The 23803-nt window shown below is 39.3% G+C and overlaps 1 protein-coding gene across 1 annotated transcript in view; it reads right to left on the reverse strand.

The window, feature by feature from the left end:
- Nucleotides 1-566: 566 nt before the first annotated feature.
- Nucleotides 567-23803, reverse strand: part of Trc8 (TRC8 ring finger protein) — a 59030-nt gene continuing 35793 nt past the window's right edge. The window contains exon 2 of the mRNA XM_090384407.1: nucleotides 567-2242. Coding sequence (XP_090240533.1) covers nucleotides 567-2242 — 1676 coding nt within the window. The remainder of the gene's footprint in view (nucleotides 2243-23803) is intronic.

The raw sequence follows: 23803 nt of genomic DNA on the forward strand, positions 1-23803 counted from the left end.
TATTATTATATAATTTTTTTTTTTTTTTCAGTTCCTGAACAAATGTGATATACTCCCTGAAGTGCACATTTATTCTGAATTTTTATTATTACTTTAAAGACTGAATCGGAGAATAACTTTTATTTTATTTAACAGTATGGAACACTTTTTCTTCTCAGCATGGATATAAAGATCCTTACACACTGTAATGACTCAATATGCAAACATATATAAAGGGATGGGATAGGATAGGATTTACTAAAAAAAGTTGTTTTTCAATAATATATTAAAACATTTGCTATATTTATTCATCTACTATAGTGCATTTTAACTTAAGCAGCATTTTAATGATAACAATATGCAATGTACAATGATACATTTATACAGTGATCACCGGATGTTAATTCTCTGTGTGGGCTTTACAATGAAAGTTGAGAGGTTGGCTATTTACAATACTTAGCAATTAATTTTGCCATGTCAAGCTAGCTCAAATATTTTACATTAGACCTTTTAGTTATTTACATATAATTGAATATCTTATAAATTTTGCCAAATAAAGCCAATAAATAATCTAATTCTAATAAGTATTAATCTTCATGTTCATGATTAGCTGCTATTTCAGTATGAACAGAGTTATGGCCAAAGGGATCATCTGATTCTAGGTTGTATAAAGTCTTATGACATAAAGGGCATAAATCCTGAACATATAGCCATTTTCTGAGACAAACACTATGAAAATAATGATTGCAACGAGTTATTCTTGCTGTTGTTAGATCCTGGTAACAGATGGCACACACATCATCAAAATTAGATAACTGCTCTTGAGTTGCTTCAGGAAGTGAGTTAATTTTGTTGACTGCTGTTCTTCTTTTAATGAATACTTTCCACCCTGCTTTAGCCTGAAGCCATATATTGAAATAAGCATGAATGCACATCATGCAAGCTCTGATTGTCCCTCCTGATTCAAACAAAAGAATCCATGTTCCATTAAAAAACAGAAATATTCCAAATATAAATTCAATCGTATTTCCAGTGGCACGGATATAGTAGACATAATCATCTAGTTTTTCCCAAAAAGTATTTCTGTAAGCATCAAGCATAAATAATATATAGACTAATAGGGAAATTATAACTTTGATCACAACTTCAATGCTAAAGGCAGACATTGCTAGAAGCCACGTGCTAATAGAATGCTTTGACCACAGGTAAGTTAAAAACCAACAAGGAAATACTATTAAAAAGGTGCATATAAGCAGTGCACGGCTGTGCTTACTAACAGACACATTTCTTGAAGCACTTAAGGACAAAAGAAGAGGATTCACTATACTGTGAACAAAGTGCAGAATAGCTGTGAAGAGTAAACATAAATTTCTATAGAGCCTGATAAGTCTTTTTTCTGGATCCATTCCTGTTAATCCTGTCTGTAAAGCTAGTATGCAGAACAAAATGGCTGAAATTGTTCCAATACTTCTGTCTTCTGGTTCTTCAAGCCGAAGAAAAAAGTGCATTGCATATACAATATAATGTGATACTGATGATATAATGCTAGTCATGCCGAGAACTGCTATAAATGTCTCACACCCTCTAACTAAGAGTTGTTTTGTAATTGAATACAGTGTATCAAAGGTAATTGAAATTATACCACTATCTCTATATTCTGTATGAGCAGCATCAGCTATTAAGAATACTGCTTGTTCAGTAATCCTGGTTAGCCAAAAGACACGAAGAACCTGAGGAACATGAAGTCGCAGCCACTGGTTTTCAGCAAAGGCATATAAACCATAATTACGGGTAACAGTTCGTGACCACACAATTCCTTCATGAATGAGATCACACATTAATTTTCCATGAGTTAGAAGATTGAAAAACATAAACATGAAGGAAACTGCTGCTGTTATCAAGGGTGTACAAGTTAATACTGCAGATGGTAGAGGCAGCAGACTTATCACTGTTGGACCTATAAAGGACAATCCAACTACTCTTTTTGGTGGCACATTTGATGAATTATTTGAAAAGCAAAATATCATTGCTAAAAATATCTGCAATAAGTAATTTCCTGAAAATTTTATTAGAGCTTTGACATTCAGGCTGATCATTTCATATATGATACTAGAATGTCTTTGTGCTAAGTCTGAACAATATTTGATATATTCTTCATTCCACACATATGACCACAATACAACTCCAACTGATGCAAGCCATAAATACACTGAGAGCAGCTGCTTTGTGTTCAAGAGGAAAACAAACAGAGCAGCAAGAAAACCTATAAAATAAAAATGAAACAATGGTATACTGTTTATATATATATACATATGTTCACTTCTATGTTTAAAATCTTAAAGAATGAAAATTTAAAATGTGTCACATGCAAAACAATATTTTAGTTAGAATGTAAGAAGATATTACTGTCATTTTTTTAAATATACTAATCACTTTACACAATCTTCCTGCTACTTGTCTATTATCCTCCTGCCAGTGTCAGTTTATAAGTCAGTCTAAAGTAACCCAACCAGTACACTGTATATGTATTTACCTTTAGTAATATACATATACAAGTTCATATACAAGTTTCATATTTAGTTCATATACAAGTTTAATGATAATGAAGGTTGCACTACTAGAGTGGTGATGTTGCAACTACTACCAGGAGAATAATAGACAAATACCACCTTCCTTATGTGAACATGCACATTATAAAAACTAAACTCCATTGGTAAAAGTTTACACATTTTGCATCTCTGCATCTAACCACAGTTATTAAAGTAATTAAGTTTTTCTTCATTAATTATTTGTTAATTCTCACCAAAGAATATAAACACGCATGAGCATTATTAGTTAATATTAATAAAAAAAAAATCCTTGCCAACTGTGCAGAGTATGAGTTATTCTTCTGCTTTTCTATATGAGTTCACTTTCAATTTCTGAAGAGCAAATTGGTACAAAATCATAATCTTCTCAAAGCTTGTTAAAGATGTTTGATTAACATAGAACATGCATATCAGAAAATGAAGCAGTAATAGTCATGCATCCCACTAGAATTTATTGAAATAATGATTGTATATTTTATTTGTGATGAGTGACATAAGACTGTCCCGACAGTCTTATCTTATTCCAGTTATAATAAAATAAGATATTATTTTAGACAAAATTTTTGATGATCTGATTCTGGATAATCAGATATAAAATAAACAGGGCAGTATTTTTTAGAGATAGTAAAGTGTGCACACTTCTCCATATTAATTTCTAAGCTGATGGCATTAGAAACAAATTTAAATGCATCATTTGAATATTAATAATCATAGCTCCTCTTGATCCACAGCAGTCCTAACCTGTAAATCATCAGCATATTCTATTCCTGTTAAAATTACTTTATACCTAATTTGGAAGTCATTCATACAGAAGTTTTACAAGGATCCTTAGATGGACAGAGTCAAAGAGACTATTTTAAATAAAATATGCCAGTTATAGATTTTTTTTTTTTTTTTTTTATAAAAAACACATTAGGTAAGTAGTGCATATGTTAAAATTTGTAAAGTGTCAAGTATTTAGGGTCTAACGGCATCAGGGGTTTCCCCAACCTCTGCGTTGTATGCATTGTTCATGAAACACAGTACAGCCACTCCCCGACTTACATAAGGGTTGCATTCCGTGGAACTCTATGTAATTCAGAATTTCCCTAAATGCTTATGCAGCAATCACAAATTTGATTGAATTTGACTGAAACAAAAAAGAAATGTTCGATGAGCATGTAAATAGAATTATTTATTCAATTTTTTTATCTCATGCACAGGAAAAATTACCTATATAATATTGGTGTAAATACACCATAGAAAACTCTTAAATGAAAAAAACTACATTTGTAGTGTGAAAGGGCATCATTTTATCTGTATCTCAATATTGTGCTCATCCTTCACAATGAGTTGCCATGTATTGCACTACCTCGAATAAGTAATGCTTCACTAAAAGAGAAGACTATTGTTACTTATAAGTAACAATAGCCTTATTCTCAGTGGGCACCACTGAGAATAAGTAACAATAGTTTGGTGTATTTACACCAATATTATATAGATTATTTATACTCTTCAGCAAGTTTTATCTTTCGAGCATCGTTGCCAGAATTAACTCTCCAGCTCCACGGGGTTTTTTCCAACACATCAACATTTCTCTGCAGCTGCAGAATTGGCACTGGCGACTTCACCGCACACGTTAATGTTTTGGAAACCAGCACGATGCTTGAACCTATCAAACCACTCATTGCTTGCCACGAACCTGCTTGGGGTTTGCTGTACTTATCCTTAATATCTTCATAAATGCTTTTGCTTGAATGGCCATTGGATTCAAGGGGCACTTGCTTCTGAATCTGATTTTCCATCCATATTATTAATAGCTTTTTCATCTTTGATATAGTACCTGAACGCTGTTTTGTGATCACTGTTGATCGTAAATGCGTTGATCATTTAACATGTTCTTTTATATGCACACTGTCCCTTAAAATAGTATTCTCTGTTGAAGCAGCGAGACCTAATTTTGTGCAATAGATGACAAACTTTGTCCTGCTTTGTAATTCTTAATTAATCATCTTCAATTCTAAATCAATGTTGTTTTGTTTCCTAGCACTGCCAGCACTTGCACTTTCCGTTGGTCCCTTTCCCTTCACTATTGTAATAAGTATATAGGAATGAAAAGAAGATTCTAAAAATTGATTTATGTTTTTTATATGATTGAAGATTTCAGTGAAGGGGAACTCATTTCACCATAATATTATGGTGAAAATGGTGAACTCATTTTCACCATAATATTATGGTGAAATGAGTCTAACGGTACCAGGGGTTTCCGTAAAAATCCACAGAATTCCAGTTATTGGTATTATCACAAATGCAATAAGATCGAGTTCACTACCTGTTTATAATAGATTGCCCTAACAGAAAAGCCCAATAAACTGGAAAGTGCAAATTGTTTTATGGTAGTGACCTCCCAGAAATGTGTTTTAGAAAAATATCACAAAGGAGTTCAAAATTGATGCTTATAACGAAGCATATGACAACGATGAAAGTGTATTGCAATTTCTATTATAAAAATGACCTTTATAGAGATAAATAGCTTAGTTATATAGTGAAAATTTCAACTTCCGAGGTCTTGGAACGAATTACCAAAAAAAAAAAAAAAAAACAGAATGTGTTATTGGGTTCACATTATGATACCTCCATTTATTCCTACAGGATGCAAAATACACTTCCACGATTTTTTTAAGTTTGCACTGGCTGGCAAAAACTTATGTAAAGTCGAATTTCTAAGTCCAGTTTTACATAAGCTGGGGAGTGGCTCTACTCTGTGGAAACTAGAGATTTAAAAAAAATATGGGTATTGTTTTGCTGTGTAATATCGTGGTGCGTTGTATCTTCTGACCGTTTAGCCCCTAATGGGACCCACCGTTGCCCACGCTTACCACAAGGAGGCAGGTCAGGTACCCAGTAGATTATATATTTCGTACTCTGGCAGGCCCTGCCACATAGTTTCCAAAGATTTCAGTGGCAAGGACCTATTGTAAAAAAAAAAAAAAAAAAAAATGGATAAGCACTAGAGTTTGATTAGGCCAAAATGGATTAATGAGATTGACGTTGGAATTTTGAAGCTAGTAATTTGGCTGTGTTAATTTTGGCTGTATTAATTTAGAAATGAGCTGGCAGCAAAGCTGCAGATGTCATGTTCAAATTAAGTAGGTCAAGTCTGGTAGCAGTTCCTAAGACTGATAACTCTTCGATGGACAGGCCCATCCAAAAGTTAAAGTTATCAATTGGTTTTTGGTCATAGATGGGAACATTTTCCCGTCCATGAAGTCCATTCTTGTGGCATTTGCCGAGTCGTCTAGGCCATTGTGCTACCCATACATTGGGCAGTGTAGCATTTGGAGTCAGAGTAGTCCAGTGCTGATTTCCCATTGGTCAATCAACAGCGGGCGTAAACCAAACAGTAGTTTTTGGGAGTTACGAGTTTGCCGCTATGAGGGCTTTTATTCGCGGAAATAGTGCTTGCGCAAACTTCATAAAGGCTTTATGTATTCATCCGCTGTGTCCAGTAGGTGTGATTACGTGTTTCTTGGGAGGTATGTTATTTTTGTGATGAGAATGCATCTGATGTCTTCGTAGAGTTTGCAGTCAAACATCAGATGATGCCAACTCTTCACTTCACCACAGATACATAGGGGGTTAGTCCTAGGTGATCCGAAAGTAGGTGAGTTTGGAGTTAAATGCACAATGGCCCGTGAAGAGGAACATCACATGGAGTCCTGGGTGGAACCAGGTCGGGAAGCTGGGGTAAAACCTGTCAGCTGTCTGGATGAACTTTTTAGTGATCTTTCCCTTCGTTGAGGCTGTCCATCTGGTCTGCCATGCTGGCCGCAGGTGTCTTTGGAGCCTTGCCGTTTCCAGTTTTTGGTCATTGTCTGGATCAAGTGTGAAGCCCAGGAGGGTACATGTGGATCCTTTAGATAGGTGGTACAACATTCCAGTTCTGATTACTTCAAGGTCGAGCGGGAGAGCTCCCGCCAGAACCCGTAGAGCGTGGGGGCTTACCATGCGGCAGGCACGGGTGTTGGTAAGTAGAATGATTCTTTGGATTATGTCCAGAAGGGGTTTGTTGGCTACACTGGCGGCTTTGTGGAACCAAACTGCAGAGGAGTAAGTTATAATTGGAATAAGGATGATCTTGTAGTAAAGTCACGGTTTGTCTGTTGAGGCCCAATCCCTTCTGGAGACTCTAGCGACCATCGCCAAATATTTCCGAATCTTATCTCTGATGTACACTAGATCTGGTCAGAAAGAGAGATGGGAGTCCAAGATAACCCCCAGGTATTTAATTTGTGCAGACAATTTAATAGTTTTACCTTCAATTTTAATTTGCAGTGGCCTACAGGGGTCAAGGGTTCCTTTGAGCAGTATTGATGAAGTCTTGTTGGGTGAGATCCTGGGGAAATGGGTCCCAGCCCAAGTTTTCAACATGCAAGAGCAATACTTGCCATTATCTCCAGCTGGACTTGAGTTTGCTGGCACAGTAAAAATGAGGTCGTCTGCAAAGGCCTGGTATCTCACTTCTCCCAGGTCAAGCACCAGGAATTCGTCTAGGATGAGGTTCCAAAGGAGTGGCCCCAGGACGGAGCCCTGGGGCAACTCCTAAAGACTGGTCTGGTGAGCCTTCTGTAGGAAGCATTTACTTCTATCTTACTGTTAGATAGGTATGTTTTGATGACATTGTACAGGTTTATTGGCACGTGTGCAAATGCCACTGTGAAGTTGATTGATATGACCAGAAGGTATTTCTTTTCAGAGCTTGTAACTGCATTTATAAGTGTCTGAAGGGTGTCAATGGTAGAAAGGCCTGGTTTGAAGCCAAATTGTTTTGGCGATGAGAGATTCGCTTCATTGACGTACAACATCCTTTCTAATAGTTGGCTAGCAACCGGGTTTCCATTATTTTTATTATTATTATCATTAGCTATATTGTGCAAGGAAGCCTGAGGCTTTTGCTGCACCAGCCAAAAAAGAAAAAAAATCCTGAGTTACCAGAGAGAGAGAGAAAGAGTCAGAAGTAGAAGGGAATCACCAAGAAAGAGAAGAATGATGATATCCAATTCAGGACCTTGGGTGTGCCAACTAGCAACTGGGAGGAGGGCAATCTGCTGATGGGGGTCTGGACTGGCCGGTGGTTTGGTTGGGTTCTTCAAAATCAATTTTAGGTTTGTTATTCTCCTGTCAGATGGGAAGCCGGCCGGTTTTGAGGTGGCAGTTAAATAAGGTGAGTAGAAATTTGTTGACTACAAGTTGAAATTTGTAGTCAATTTAAAACTATATTGAGTAAGTAACATACAAGATTTTTAGCATTGGTGTTCGCCCGAAAATTATATTTTTATTTCTATGTGCTGCAATGATCGCATTCACTGATCCCTGTTTTAAACTATGGTGTTGATATAATCCTAAACTGGAATTTATAAACCTAAGCAAGTAAATAGTTATTGCAAAAGTCCTATTATTTTTAACAAATAAATAAGATTTAACAAATAGATGTTTTATTTAGAAAGTTTTTTTTTTTTTGGTTTCTTTTTTAGGAGTATTAGCAACTAAGGCCATATTGCTCCGGGATATGCAGTGGTCATTCCCTGACCTTTCCGCATCCTCCGTATTTGGTGGTGATGGGCTCGAACCCCGGTCTAATCAAGAAGCGTGTGCTATACACTGCTGCTCCTTCCCACCTGGCTACGGAGGTGCCTATTTAGAAAGTAATTAATATATGTGTATTTGACATGAAAAAATTTCAGGATTACTTTCACCACCTCCAAGGAGCTCACATCTGGTGAGTATGGGCTTGGCACACCCAGGGTCCTGAGCTGGATATCATCATTCTTCTTCTTCTTCTTCTCTCTCTCTCTCTCTCTCTCTCTCTCTCTCTCTCTCTCTCTCTCTCTCTCTCTCTCTCTCTCTCTCTCTCTCTCTCAGAGTAACTTGGAAATGTTTTTTGGCTGGTGCAACATAAGCCTCAGGTTTCCTTGCACAATATGGCTGCTAATAATAATAATATCTCTCACAGTCATATCCAGGTCAGAGATTTTGAAAGGGTGGCAATTCTAGTGATAACTTTTGCTTAATTTTAAAAACACTAAAGAGATTGTCCCACCATAAAATTCAGAGAGTTAGGAAAAGTATTATGTTTTGCAAAGCAAATCAGCCGAGTAGTAAAATGTTCTATAACTGGATCAATCGAGACATTTTAAAGCATCTCTCCCACCAAACATTAATGCCAAAGAACCAGGTAATTGGCTTATGAAGAGAATACATCATCCCATTAAATTTTGTTAGATGCTATAGTGGCAAATAACAAATCAAGAATATGTTGATTTTGTCTAGGTTTATTCAACAATTTGTAACACATTCAATAATAATAATAATAAAAAATAATCAACATTTTCTTTCCTGTTTGGCAAAAATGTAATGCAAGGTTAAAAATCCTGCAAGAAGAATAGTGGTTTGTTTTCAGATTGTTTTTGTAGCTAATCTACAAGATAAAAATAAAGTTCTCATCCATTACTGGTGAGAAATAAACACTAATAACATCCAGGTGAAATACTTGAGCATAACATTCAAATAACACAATTCAACAACTTTTATTTCCCCCCTAAGTAAAGTAAAACATTTTTTGAATGCACTTTTCTTCGCTGATTACAAAAATGAATTCAAAATTATCATGTCGGATTTTTGAAAATTTTCATTATTTTATCTGATTATTAAGGCTTGTCAAAGATATTCTTCCAAATATTACAGGGTAAGGTTTGCTACTTGGGAGTCTAAAATGATGATGGAACTGATATTCAGATCCCATCTGCAAGTAGAGTGGACCGAATTTCAGTGAAATACAGTCACTTTGCGACAACCAAAACCTTTGCTTGCATTTCTATGATGGTGGGACTGTCAGTAATCCAGGATATACTAATCATGTGCAAAGTGTGAAACACTGCACCTAATATACTGGAAGCCACCTAGGTGGAACCAATATAAGCAGGCAGTCAAGGTGTGGAATCCGTATCATACAGAGGAATGCCATCCCCTCTGTCACCAGGCAATACTAGGTGGGTAGATGACTCATCAACTGGTATAACACCACCACTTTGCTTATTGGAGGTAGTGTTGTACTAGTGGTGAAACCCATGTTTTAGGTTCCAGAGCAGAGATCTAATATTCCTCACATTTCAAGGGCAAAGCGCTAAATGGTGTTCACAGGCTGGTCATTAGATGGTCCACCAGACCAAACCTATTGGTAACTCTCAAAAGGCATCAGAATTAGCTAGTGTGTAATCTTGTTGCCTCTACTCTGCCAGGCAGTAAATGGAGGGAGTGAGAGTAGTGTGTATATGGAGGATGGGGGGCATTGTAAAGGAGCTGACTATATTCTTGTTGTGCATAGACACCATATTCAAAAATTTTATTAATTAATATGTTTCCACTCGCCCTGTCCACTTTTACTTTATCTACTGAATTTATCATGAATAGTCATACTGAAAAAACAAACTTAACTGCAAAAAAGATCTAGACCTTGAAAAAACTTCATTCATTTTACAAATATATGTGGTCTCAGTTCCAATCTCAATGTTATCCATTTTCACCTAGAATCTGCCAAACCCCACTTTTTTTTTTTCTGACAGTCTCAGTTATCAGTTGCCTCAATGACTACTATGATGGTGGGATTGTCAGTAACCCTGCTAGTCTGATTCCTTTCACTTCAAAGGTGGTACTTGTGCATGTGTGCTCTGATATTCCTTATCAGAGACTTCCTAATTTGGAATCTCCACTGGCTTAAAATATTTCTGCTGTATTCTGACAAATTCATCTGTTGCCTCTATCTTTCTTCCAACTCCACCAATCACTCGGAACTCTAATTTCCTTTCTTTGAAACTTGACATTCTCCAGTCTAACTTTCCTAAACAATTTTTCTTGGTGATTTTAATGTTCACAACTCCAGTTGGCTTCAGTTTTCTAGTTACATGAATCCATATGTTCAAGATGCCAAAGCTTTTGCAATTACTAATGACCTTACACAGGTTGTTCAAAAGGTTTAGCAAGTTTAAAAATAAAAATGCTAAGTTGTACTTATTTTTTTAAATTCACAGGTAACAAAGCAAATAGAACTTTCAGTCACAATAACACATATGTACAGACCTTTAATGACCTCCGTAGCTGAGTGGTCATGAGAATGTGCTGCAGCACATGCTTTTTGAGTAGACAGCGATTCAAGCCCCTCACTGCTAAATATGGTCAATCTGCCAACCCGCACTTGACCAGTGTGGCAGATTATGGTTCGTATTTCCCTCAAAATTAATCATTACTAGGCTTCATTCCTGCAGTGGATTGATAATGGCTGCAGTTTACCTTTTTTTTTTTTTTTTTTAATGTAAATCCCAAACACGAGAGGTATTAGAACCTATAGTACTTAGTACCGTGCTAGGGTTGGAGCTTGAGAATACGAAAGAAGATATTTATTGACATTGGGCTTGAACTTCTGTAGACTGTAATTTTCAGGAAATACGTATGAAGGAAGGTTGTTCCAAAAAATGGCAGTTGAATGAATAAACGAGGAAGATGAAAAGTTGGTTCTGTGAGTTTGAAGTTGGACAGTAAATGGATGTTGGCTGGTGGCGGCATGTGTTCGGACTGTTTTGAAAAGAGAGAGTGGGAATTATAGAAGCCAATTTAGAAGAACAGTGCCCATGGAAATATCTGTAGAAGAGGCATGCAGCAGAAACAGTACATCTATGAGATAGCGAGTGGAGAGACTCTGTTAGAGATGAATCATTAATTAACCTAACTGTCCTGTTCTTTTGATTTGATTTGATTTGGTGTTTATTGGCGCAAAAACAACTAAGGCTATACTGCGCCAGGAAACGATTAAAATAACACTAAAAATGAATTCTGGTAACCTTTAAAAAGGTTACCTCGTCAAATTATTTGTATATATATATCAATGTGTAAAAGCAGTATAAGTTTAAAAATAAATGATCCAATTTATATATGTGTGTATATATTAATAGCTTGTAAAAACTTAAAAACTGCTGACACGTGGTCGTTGTCTGATAAAATCTGACTGAGTGTATAAGGCTCAGTCGGATGAGTAAAAGCGGTAAAATATATATTGTGAATATCGGTAAAATTAACGCAATCTATTAAAATATGCTTTATTGATAAAATGGTGTCGCAAGACTCGCACATAGGAGGGTCATCAGCCCTCAGCAGAAAGGAATGTGTCAGATGACTGTGTCCTATGCGGAGTCGAGCAAGAACAACTTCCTCGCTCCGAGTCCTGCGCAGACTAGACTGCCATGTTTCTATTACAGGCTTTATTTGATATAATTTATTTGTTCTCTGTCTCTGCCATAGTTCTTGCCATTGGGAATATATCTTTTTGCGTATTATTTGCCTGTAGTCTGTGTAGGGGACTGACAGGCAGCGATTATGAGTGGGTGTTGCTGATTTGGCTGCAGCGTCAGCCAAATCATTTCCCTTTATCCCAATGTGGCTAGGAATCCAGCAGAAGCGGATATCAAACTTGCATTCATGAAGAGAATGTCTCTTCTGCTGAACCCGACAAAGAACTGGATGAGAATTATATCTCGTAGATAATAAAGCCTGTAATACACTCAAAGAATCAGAATATATTATTGACCTTTGGAATTGACAAGTTCGAATGTGATCCAAGGCTAGCTCTATAGCATACAGCTCTGCAGTGTATATGCTGGATTCGGGAGGAATCTGCTGAGATATTATAGTGTCCGGAAAGACAGCAGCAGATCCTACGCACGATTCAGACTTCGAGCCGTCTGTGTAAACGGGCAGGAAGTCTGAGTGCTCAGCTTGGTGTGCAGAGTAGAGCTGCTGGTAGACAGATGAAGAGGTCTCAGACTTTACCCATTTCTTAAGGGAAAAGTCGCACGGTGGGGGATGAGCATGCCAGGGTGGAGTAGTTTCTTTTGGTGTTTGTGCCACCTTGTCTACCATGATGTTAAACTCACTGATTAGCTCTTGGATACGAATACCAAAAGGTCGGTTGGCAGTCTGACGGTTATTGTACAAGTTTTCCCAACGTGGCTCAAAAACCGACGTCCACGTAGGATGGTCTGGCAGGGATTTCAACTTTAAAGCATAGTTTAAAGACAACTGCTTACGTCGAAGGGATAACGATGGTTCGTTTGCTTCGACGTATAAGCTCTGGACAGGAGATGTTCGAAAAGCTCCAGTAGCGATACGGATAGCCTGATGGTGGACAGGGTCTAGCCATCGGAGGACACTATCTCTAGCTGAAGAGTATACCTGGGACCCGTAGTCTAATTTGGGTCGTACAAGTGCACGGTAGAGCCGTAGTAGGGTGCATCGATCTGCTCCCCAACGCGTTGAGGAGAGAGAGCGGAGGATATTGAGTCCCCTCGTGCAGTTTGTACGAAGTTGACGAATATGTTTGAGAAAAGTCAACTTTTTATCAAACACAAGTCCCAAGAATTTTGTGTCTGACACTACTGGGATAACATTTTGTCCGAGCCGTAATTCAGGTTCAGGATGAAGATTACGCTTGCGACAAAAGTGTACGCAAACGGTCTTCTCCGGCGAGAACCTGAAGCCATTACCAAGTGCCCAGGAATTAAGGCAATCAATGGCTTTCTGCAGTTGTCTTTCAATAACCCTCATGTTGCATGACTGAAAAAATATGCTAAAGTCATCAACATAGAGGGCACAGTTTACAGTTGGAGGAAGTTGTTCTGTGATGGAATTGACTTTGATGGCAAAAAGCGTGACACTTAATACTGATCCTTGTGGTACTCCCTCCTCTTGGCTGAAGGGACGAGAGAGTGAGGATCCCACACGAACTTGGAAAGATCGATTGGCTAAAAAGTTTTGAATAAAAAAGGGGAGATACCCCCTAAGGCCAAGGCTATGCAGATCTTTTAAAATGCCAAATCTCCAAGTTGTGTCATACGCTTTCTCCATGTCAAAGAACACCGACACCAAGTGTTCGCGTTTTAGGAAAGCATCCCGGATGGATGCTTCCAATCTAATAAGATGGTCCAAAGTGGACCGGTTCCTTCGGAAGCCGCACTGGATGCTGGAGAGAAGGTCATTTGATTCTAAATACCATATTAAACGAGAATTGACCATTCTCTCCAGGATTTTGCACAGACAGCTAGTCAGAGCAATGGGACGATAATTGGTGGTAACTTTTGGATCCTTTCCTGGCTTAGGAAAGGCAAGAACGATTGCCTTTCGCCAGGAATCCGGAAACTGCCCCTCAGTAAAGATTCTGTTATACAGAAGGAGCAGACAATCCATAGATTTTGGTGAAAGATGTTTAATCATTTCATAATGGATGCCATCTGGTCCAACGGCACTTGCTTTGGAAAGAGCGAGGGCTCTTTTGAGTTCCAGAATAGTGAAATCCCCGTTGTAGGGATAGATGCTCCTACATTTAAAGGTGAGTGCCTGTTTTTCGGTTTTGTATTTCAGGACCAGGAACTCTGGGGAATACGAAGATGTTGAAGAGATGTTAGAGAATGTTTCCCCAAGAGCATTGGCTATTGCAGTTGGATCTGCTATAGCGCATCCATTATAATCTAGGATTGAGGAAGGGTGGGATGTATATTTTCCCTTCATTTTCCGGATTTTATCCCAGACTACCTTAGAGTTGGTAGACTGGTTAATAGATGATGTAAAACGGATCCACGATTCCTTTTGACTCTGACGACGGATGTAGCGTGCTTTGGCTCGTGCACGTTTGAAGGCTATAAGGTTGTTCGTGGTGGGATATCGGCGAAATATCCCCCACGCTTTGTTTTGAGCCTTTTTTGCTGCTGTGCATTGTGAATTCCACCAAGGTTTAGGAAATGGTGGAAACCGGGCTGATGTTTTTGGGATAGCATTAGCAGCTGCTTGGACAATATTTTCTGTGATGTACTTAACTGCATCATTGATAGGCTCTTGACTGACTGTACTAAGATCAAAATTTGCCTGGTGTTGGAAGGCAGTCCAGTCAGCCCGATCAATCTTCCACCGTGGTAACCTGAAGGGAAGACATGGTCTCCCACTGTGTAGCAAGGTTATCACGGGGAAGTGATCACTACCGTATGGACTCTCCTCCACTTCCCAGGTGAGTGAAGGGAGTAGAGAAGGGGAGCAGATAGAGAGATCAATGGCAGAAAAAGTACGGGTAGGCATGTGGAAAAAGGTGTTTGTTCCAGTATTTAGAAGGGAAAGGTCATTGTCATTGAGCATACGCTCTATGACTCGTCCCCTTCCATTGATGTTAGCACTACCCCACAGGGTGTTATGTCCATTAAAATCCCCAAGAAGTAAGAAAGGGGGAGGCAGCTGCGTTAGAAGATCATCAAGGTCTGCCTGGGAGATGTCAGTCCCAGGTGGCAAATAAATAGAGCATACAGTTAATAAGAATCCCACTGAAAGGCGAATTGCAACGGCCTCTATGCTGGTTGTAATTAGCAAGGGCTGCACTGGGGTCTGGTTACCCACAAGGATAGCCACTCCCCCATGTACAGGGCCATCCGCAATTCTATCCTTTCGAAAAAATGTGATGTTGTGCATGGTGGGATCATCATTTGCCTTTAGATATGTCTCCTGCAAGCAAAAGCAAACTGGCTCGTGCTTTTGCAGGAGGGCCTTGATGTCATCTATATTTCGCCGGAATCCACGACAATTCCATTGTAGGAATTTAGCCATTATTTTGGCTTGGTGGGTCCATCAGGCGGCTTCCGAGGTGCTGAGGGCTTACTTTTGTCAGTCTTGGATTTATCTTTTTTGGGGAAGAATGGACGCTGTCCCGTGTCCATTTCCTCCTCCGCAAAGAGTTCCAAGACTGACTCTTCGGGTACCTCCTTCTGCTCGACATCCATCTTTTCTTGGGTAGTAGGGGGGACTTCCCCTTTTTTATTCTTTTCTTTCGCAGTTACCTTTGGAACTTGTGGAGCATTAGGAGGTACCGATATAGGAGTGGCAGCTGATTGGTCCTTTTGTGCAGGTTTTTGAGAACTTAATAGATATCGCGCGATGGGAGTGAAAGACTCCTTTGGAGGAATGGTCATGTCCGTCTGAGTTCCGACGGAACATCTCCCTGCTACCTTCTGGGCGTAGGTAGGTTTGTTGATATTCAGGGGTTTGACCGATTTCCTTGCCTCCTGGTATGATATGTTAAGCTCTGCCTTCAGCCGTTGAATCTCTTTTTCTTCTTTCCACCTCTGGCATGCTCGTGAGTAGGCGGGGTGTTCGCCCTCACAGTTAATACAGGTGGGTTTTGTGGCTGAACATGCTGTTGTTTCGTGGTCCTTTGCACCGCATCGAGCGCAGGCAAGGACTCCACGGCAGGCCATTTGAGAATGTCCATACTTCTGGCACTTAAAGCACCGTAAAGGGTTGGGAACGTATGGACGCACTGAACAGTTGATGTATCCAGCTTTAATCTCGTCAGGAGGTTTAGGAGTGTTAAAAGTCAGGATAACGCTCCTGGTTTTAACAATTTTTCCATCCCTTCGCGCAGTGATTCTCTTGACGGCAATGACTCCCTGTGGTTTTAATTCGGAGCAGATTTCCTCCTCGTATACGTCAAGAAGGTCCCACTCCGAAATGACACCTCTAGAATAATTGAGTGTTCTGTGTGGTGTCACTGTTATAGGGATTCCTCCGATTGATGTTACTCGGAGTAGATGTTCGGATTGCCTGTCATTTTTAGTTTCAATTAAGAGGTCTCCAGAACGGAGCCTCTTAACTGATTTGGGAGAACCTACTAACCCATCTAACCCTTTTTGAATAAAAAAGGGCGACATTTTACCAATCGGTTTTTCAGTGGTAGAATGCATAATAAGAAATCTTGGGACAGGCCCTGATGATGGTATTTCCGTTCGCTGCCTCTTTGTTGCGATAATATTATCTGCCTCTCCGTCTAATTTTTCAGATAGGGACCGGGTTGGGGCCCCTGAAGAAGTAAGTTTATCAGGATTCATGAAGTTTATTTAGTTGTTCGGTGCCCGGGCTCCCCACCCACCACGGAGCCCAAAGGGACGCCCACTACCCGGCATGCAATAAATGCGCTCGGGAGTGGGACGCCAGGGCTACCCAGACACTATACCCGCACCGCCGCCAGCCTGAATCCTGTCCCTCGGACCATGAGGGTAGGGGCGTGGCATTGACACGGTTGACCCTCGCAGGCGAGCCTACTAGCCGATTGATCCTAGCCGGGCCTTCCAGGACCACCCGTCTTGTCGAAGCAGGGGCCAAAGTGGTGTATTGAAGCTGGGCCCCTCAACCACCAGGATCCCCCTTTCCGAATTTCCACGGGTCGCAGCGCACGGCAAACACGCCGGATTCCATTGATGTAAGCCCGGAACCTAGGCTGTGGGCGTTGGATCCCAGTGATGCTAGTCTGGAAGTCCAGCAGCGTCACTGGGAGGTCCCCTCACCACGTACAGGTGCCCACGTCGAGGGGTGTCCTGTTCTGAACGGAATCAAGAAGCCTGAGAGAGGTTTAGGGGGCACCACCCCAGATGTGGGAACAATATTCCATGGTAGGGCAGATTTGCGATTTGTACAGAGTGAACAGCTATTTGGAAAAAAAGTAACGCCGACAGCGAAAGAGGAAAACCAAGTTTTTTAGATGCAGAGGAAGCAATATTTGTAATGTGCTTGTGCCAAGAGAGATTAGAAGTCAGGGTAATCCCCAAAAGAGATATATCATTTTGCTTAGAAATCGGAGTGTCACCAAAGATAAGCATAGGAGCAGAAGAATCCTTTTTGCGAGATATAAGACAAGACTGAGTTTTAGAAGGATTGAAATCAACTAAGTTGTCTTTGCGCCACTGGAGAATTACCTGGAGATCGGCATTTAAGGAATTGGTAGCAGATTTTTGAGAAGTTGAAGCTGATTGAGCAGGGCAAGGTTTCTCAAAATGGAAAGTGGAATGCAATGTGCTATCATCGGCAAAACTATGGATATGATTTCCAGTCAATGGAAGAAGATCATTAATATACAAGAAGAAAAGAGTGGGGGAAAGAACTGAACCTTGGGGGACACCGGCATTAGTGGAGAAGTTAGAAGACAGAGAGCCATCTACCATCACCCTCATTGAGCGATCAGAGAGAAAACTGGATAACCAATTACAAAAAACAGTTGACAAACCATAAGATGGAAGCTTGTTTTGAAGACCTTTATGCCTAGACAAGACTGCAGTTATAGTTCACACAGCATGGGTTTATTAGGGGGGAAGTCCTGCCTGACTAGCATTAGCTTTGGTAAAAGCACACGATGCAAGAAAGCAAGCTTAGCATCAGCCAAAAAAGGAAAAAAACCTAATTTTTCCCATCCACTTGCTCCAAATGTTTGTCTAGTTCTGCCATGAATCTATTTAAGCTATTAACTTCTACAACAACAGATGAAAGTTTGTTCCAGCAATCAACCACCAGCTGGCTAAAGGCAAACTTTTGCACATCTATCCTACAACTGTCTTTCCTCAATTTGAATTTATGCCCTCTCAGACAATTATTCTGAGCAAGAGGAAAAATCCCATCAGCATTGAGCATGCTCAAACCATTCAAGACTTTATACACCTCAATCAGATCACTCCTAGCATTGGTGTACACGCAAGTATACATGCACCTGTTCCTATTCTTAGCTACCCTAACACAGCCTATGTAGTTATTTGTTGAGTAATGACTCCCAGCAGTCTCTGAAATCCCCTGCATCTTGTTTTTCAGGCAGCTGCTGCTCCTTCCAATAGAAGCAGTGCAAGAATCACTTTTACTTCTGCCAGCAGCTACTGTTAACTTGGACTAATACCGTGTATTAGTCCAAGCTAGCAGTTTTCCGACCCACCTAACGCTGCCTCGATAGCATCAGCAAATATTCTTGCACCCTTTCTATTTAAGTGTATCCCATCCCTGTAGAAGCAATTTCTCCTGTGAACAAGCACAGACCAGGCTGAGAAAAATTCTACCCCTTGAGCCTTACACGATCTCTTCAGGGCCGAACTGATCGACAAAGCTCTCATCATATACTCCCTCCTATCGTGTCTGGGCAGAATTGCAGACCATTTCAAATTCAACTCTAACTCGTGACTTTTTTCAACTTGTTAAGTTGAACAAGTACAACTTTGTACTTGTTAAGTAATTCTGCCAGTCTCCTACTCTTAATATCATTAGTGCCAACGTGTACAACAGTATCACCTTTTGTGCCCTTGAAAGATAATATCTGCTCTACAACGTCATCAACCTTTGCCCCTGGCAGACATACCCTGGTCCTGTTCTCTATATCCTTTTTGCACAATATTTTCCCCATTTCCCTGACAATAGAGTCGCCAACAACAACTAGTTCCTTTTGGACCAGCACATTCTGCCTTGGTGGTTGCCACTCTGTTGCGTGATGTTCAAGTGCAAGCTCTGGCGTTTATGTGGGCAGCTGAGAGCTTGATGGGTCTGCAATTTAAATCCTTTGAGGGCATCCACTCTGTCCTTCAAGCTCTCATATAGGCCCAATAATGCTGAGTTGGTGCCTGAAATCCTCACACTCCTTAGATTGCACATACACAAAGACATTCCCCTTGGAAATATCATGTCCTGTTCCTGAATGCTCCACAAATATCAAACAAGCAGTACATTTCAAAAAGCTGTGATTCAGAGGGCAACCGCCCCCATCAATTCTCCCCTGAGCCACAGCACTCCCATTAGCTTGAGCCTTTTGTTGCTTTGCTGCTCTGGTCTGAGTCATGATTTCAATTCAATTTTAAATTCAATACAAAAATATAACCCTAAACTTATATCCCAATGCAGTTATAACACTATATATAAATTTCAGTATTGAGTATTATCTCTGAGTTACGTTATATGATTTTCGTATCTCCTATCAAGTTATGTGTATTAATTTATAATGTTACATTTGTAAATTCTAGGTCATCATATGTATTTAGTTAAAAAGTACAATTTAATTGACAATGAAATTTAATAAGATTAATAAATTTTACTGATTATTATTATTGATAATACTATACTAAGCTAACAGATTTCTAATACAGTGCTACATGTTTTGCTATCTAGTTTTACGTTAAACCTTATGCTACTAGTATGGGATATACGCTGTATTGTATAACAATGGCAGCAAGTTATGAACAGTAAATCTATGGACGCAAACAGTAAATCTAAGTATTAACTTTCAAAATCACTATCTAAATTCAAAATAAACCAAGGAGCTTGACTAGGACTATAAGCTACTTATAGAAAATAATTTAATATAACAATTAAGTCAATAAAACAGCTAAATATAATTAAAAACTTAGCGTTTGCTGGAGAGCCAAAATCTTGTCCAACACGTGGATTGAATACCCTAACCATTAAATAAAAAATAATTTGATTGGATACTATGATGTGGTCACAAAGGAACTGGATGCAAAAAATAATTTTGATAATAATTAGATTTTAGAAATCTTTTGATACTGTGGCACATGGAAGACTACTGTACAAATTGGAGTAGTATGGTGTTAAGGGCAAGTTGCTACAATGGATAAAAGGATGGTTGAATTGGAGAAGACTAAGAGTGGTAATCAATGGACACTGTTCGTCGTGGATTAATATTATTAGTGGAATCCTCCAGGGTTCAGTGTTGGGCCCATTGTTTTTTGTATTTATCAATATATTGTGAAGGTATACCAGGGTTAATGTCTAAGTTTGCAGACAGTACGAAGGTTGGCAGGGTTGTTAATGACAGTAATGATAGTACGCTACTGGAAAAGTTGCGTACTATCAAAAAAGAACAAGATCTGAAAATGTTGAGCAGATGGACTGAGAGGTGGCAACTGAAGTTTAACATTGACAAATGTAAAGCACTACATATGGGTAGCAGTAACCCCAGAGTAACATATCAATTGGTGGTACTACATTGAGGGTAGTGGAGAATGAAAAGAGGTTAATTGTGCAGTCAGATATGAAGTTCTCTGAGCAGTGCAGACAGGCTGCAAGAGTAGCTCATGGTGTCTTGTCAATGACACAATGAGCTACTCTTGCTAGCTGGGACAGGGGGAGTGATTATCCCATTGTACAAGGTAATGGTCTGGCAACGCCTGAAGTACTGTGTACAGGTCTGGAGGCCTTATTTTAGGAAGGATGCAGAGTTGCTCGAACGAGTACAAAGAAGGGCAACAAGATTGGTGAGGGGAACGAAGGGGTGCTCTTACCAAGAAAGGCTTAAGTTCTGCAAATTGCAGCACCTGGAGAGTAGGCAACCGCGAGGTGATCTAATTGAGGTGTATAAGGCCTCATTGAATGGGATGAGCAAGCTGAATGCTGATGGGATTCTTTCTGTTGCTCAGATTAAGAACCTGAGGGGGCATAGATTCAAATTAGGGAAAGACAGTTGTAGAATAGATATGTGGAAATTTGCCTTTAGCCAGTGGGTGGTTGATTGGTGGAACAGACCTCCATATTTTGTTGTGGAAGTTGATAGCCTAAATAAATTTAAGGCAGAGCTGGACAGGTATTTGGAACAAATGGAGGGGTGAAATGAGAGGGTTTTTTTTTTTTTTGCTGATGCTGCATAAGCTTGCTTTCGTGTATCGCATGCCTCTTCTAATGTTAATGCTAATGACATACAGGAATTTTGCTAGCAGGGATAAGGAGGTGATTGTCCTCTTGTATAAAGTAGTGGTCAGGCCACACTTTGAGTACTGTGTAGAGGTCTGGAGGCTTCATTTTAGGAAAGATGTAGTACTGCTGGAACGAGTACAGAGAAGGGCAATGGAACAAAAAGTTGCTGTTACCAAGAAAGGCTTAAGTTCTGCAAATTGTAGCTTCTGGGGACTAGCTGCCTGTGAGCAAGCTCAACGCTGATGGAATTCTTCCTCTTGCTCAGATTACTCACCTGAGGGGACATAAATTCAAATTGAGGAAAGACAATTGTAAAATAGATATGCAGAAATTTGCCTTTAGTCAGTGGGTAGTTGATGATAGTTGGAACAAATGTCCATCTCTGTAGTGGAGGTCAACAACTTAAATAAGTTCAAGGCAGAACTAGACAGACTTTTGGAGTGAATGGATGGGCGAAATGCGAAGGGGTTTTTTTTTTTTGGCTGATGCTATATAATCTTGCATCATATATGCTAATAGGGGATTTGTACTCTTATGTAGGCTTTTAAAACTAAGTCGACTCTGTAATAAAAATGTACATGGGGTGGCTATTACACTGCCAACCAACTGAATTCCCCCCCCCCCTCATGAAATATGCTATCCGTAATTTCAATGACATACAGGAATTTTGCTAGCCGGGATGAGGAGGTGGTTGTCTCCTTGTATAAGGCAATGGTCGGGTCACACCTTGAGTACTGTATACAGGTCTGGAGACCTCATTTTAGGAAAGATGTAACTCTGCTGGAACAAGAATACAGAGAAGGGCAACAAGCTCTTCTCTCTACTGCTCTACTGTATAGAGTAGTGCGACAAAAGTTTGCTATGAATATGACTAATGGTATTTGAGAAGATAAACATTTTTGTTTTACCAGTTTATTAACAAATTATTTAACGAAATGTAAATTTTAATAAGCTTAAAATATTTTGAGCCATGATTTTTGCTTGTATGCCCCTCCCCAATTTCCCTCATAAGTGTGCAGCAGTAATTGGCAAACATATTTGGACCCTTCTTGCCTTCATGTCATTTTTTTTGCAAGAAATGTATCAGTGAAATCTTTCTTTTCTTCTGTTCATTACTAACATTGTCCAAATTGGGGGAAGGAAAGATTACGTTGCAAATACAATAGGGCATCGAAAATCTGAACAAGCAAGCTTTTTTTTTTTTTTTTTTTTTATGCTGGTGCCATAAAATAATTACAGTAAGTGTCAGTTATTGTGATTACATTTGCAAATTGAATTTTCATTCTATTAAACAGCAAATCTAATAAGTGAAAATTGCAGAAATAATATCCACAAGATATAAAAATGAAGTTATAAAGCACGAATTGACACTTTTATTACCTTAGCAATTAACAAAATTAAATGATATGTGAAAATCAATAAAAACACTGTGAAAATCAATAAAAACATCAATAAAAACAAAAATTAACAAACTGAATGCTGTTCAACTCAACTACTCTTGCTGAAAAGAGTGAGAGATCTGGCAATAAAGAAATGAAGTTCGAAAATGGTGCAGCAAAAAATAAGTAATTATTTTTGTTAAAGGCCTATTCCTAATTCATTTCACAAATATACGTGGTCTCAATTCTAATCTCAACGATGTCCATTTCCACTTGCAGTCTGCCAAATCCCATGTACTTTTTCTGACAGAATCTCAGTTATCGGTTGATTCAACTACTGCTCATCTCAGTTGCCCAAATTATTTACTGTATGATTCCTTTCGCCTCAAAGGTGGTACTTGTGCATATGTCCATTCCGATATTCCCTGTCAGAGACTTGATAATTTGGAATCTCCTCTTTTCAATCTTCTCTGGCTTAAAATCTCTCTATCTCATTGTGTCAAAATTCATCTGTTGTCTCTATCGTTCTCCCAACTCCACTAATCACTTGGAGCTCTTTGCCTTCCTCTCTTTGCAACTTCACTTTCTCCAGTCCAACTTTCCTAACAGTGAGGTAATTTCCCTTGGTGATTTTAATGTTCACCAAGCTGGTCAGGATGCTGAGGCTTTTGCAATTACTAATGACCTTGCACAGACTGTTCATTTACCTACAAGAATACCGGACAATCCTCACCATACAGCCAACACGCTTGATCTTTTTATCACAAACAACCCTTCTAAGTACACGGTCGAAGTGATTTTCCATTAATTTTCCAGTGTCTCCATTAATTTTCCTGGAATAGAAGTTAAACTAACAGGTCTGCAATTACTCATATCATCCTTTGATCCCTGCTTTGTGAATTGAGGCCACATTTGCACATCTCCAGTCCATGGGGACCTCCCCTGACTCTAAGGAAGCTTTCGTAATTATAGCCAAGGATTTGCTAACTTCCTTTGCTGCTTCCTTTAATATAACTGGATAGATCCCATCTGCCCCTTATGTTCAATATCAACTATTTCTCCTCCACTTTACTCTCACAGTTATTACAAATTCATTTAGCTCACTGGCAGAGTTTGATAGACTTCTGGCATTCACCTCCCTGAATAACTCCTCATGTGTGAATGTAGATGCAAAAAACTCATTCAGTTTGTCAGCTACCTCAGCAGGTGCATCAACAATTGAACCATCAATGTCAAGTGCCACAGTATCAAAAGATTTCCTAAAATCCAAGTATATGATATCAA

The sequence above is a fragment of the Mastigoproctus giganteus genome, chromosome 11 (assembly GCF_048544385.1).
Source record: "Mastigoproctus giganteus isolate SK-2022 chromosome 11, ASM4854438v1, whole genome shotgun sequence".
Taxonomy (NCBI): Eukaryota; Metazoa; Arthropoda; class Arachnida; order Uropygi; family Thelyphonidae; genus Mastigoproctus; species Mastigoproctus giganteus.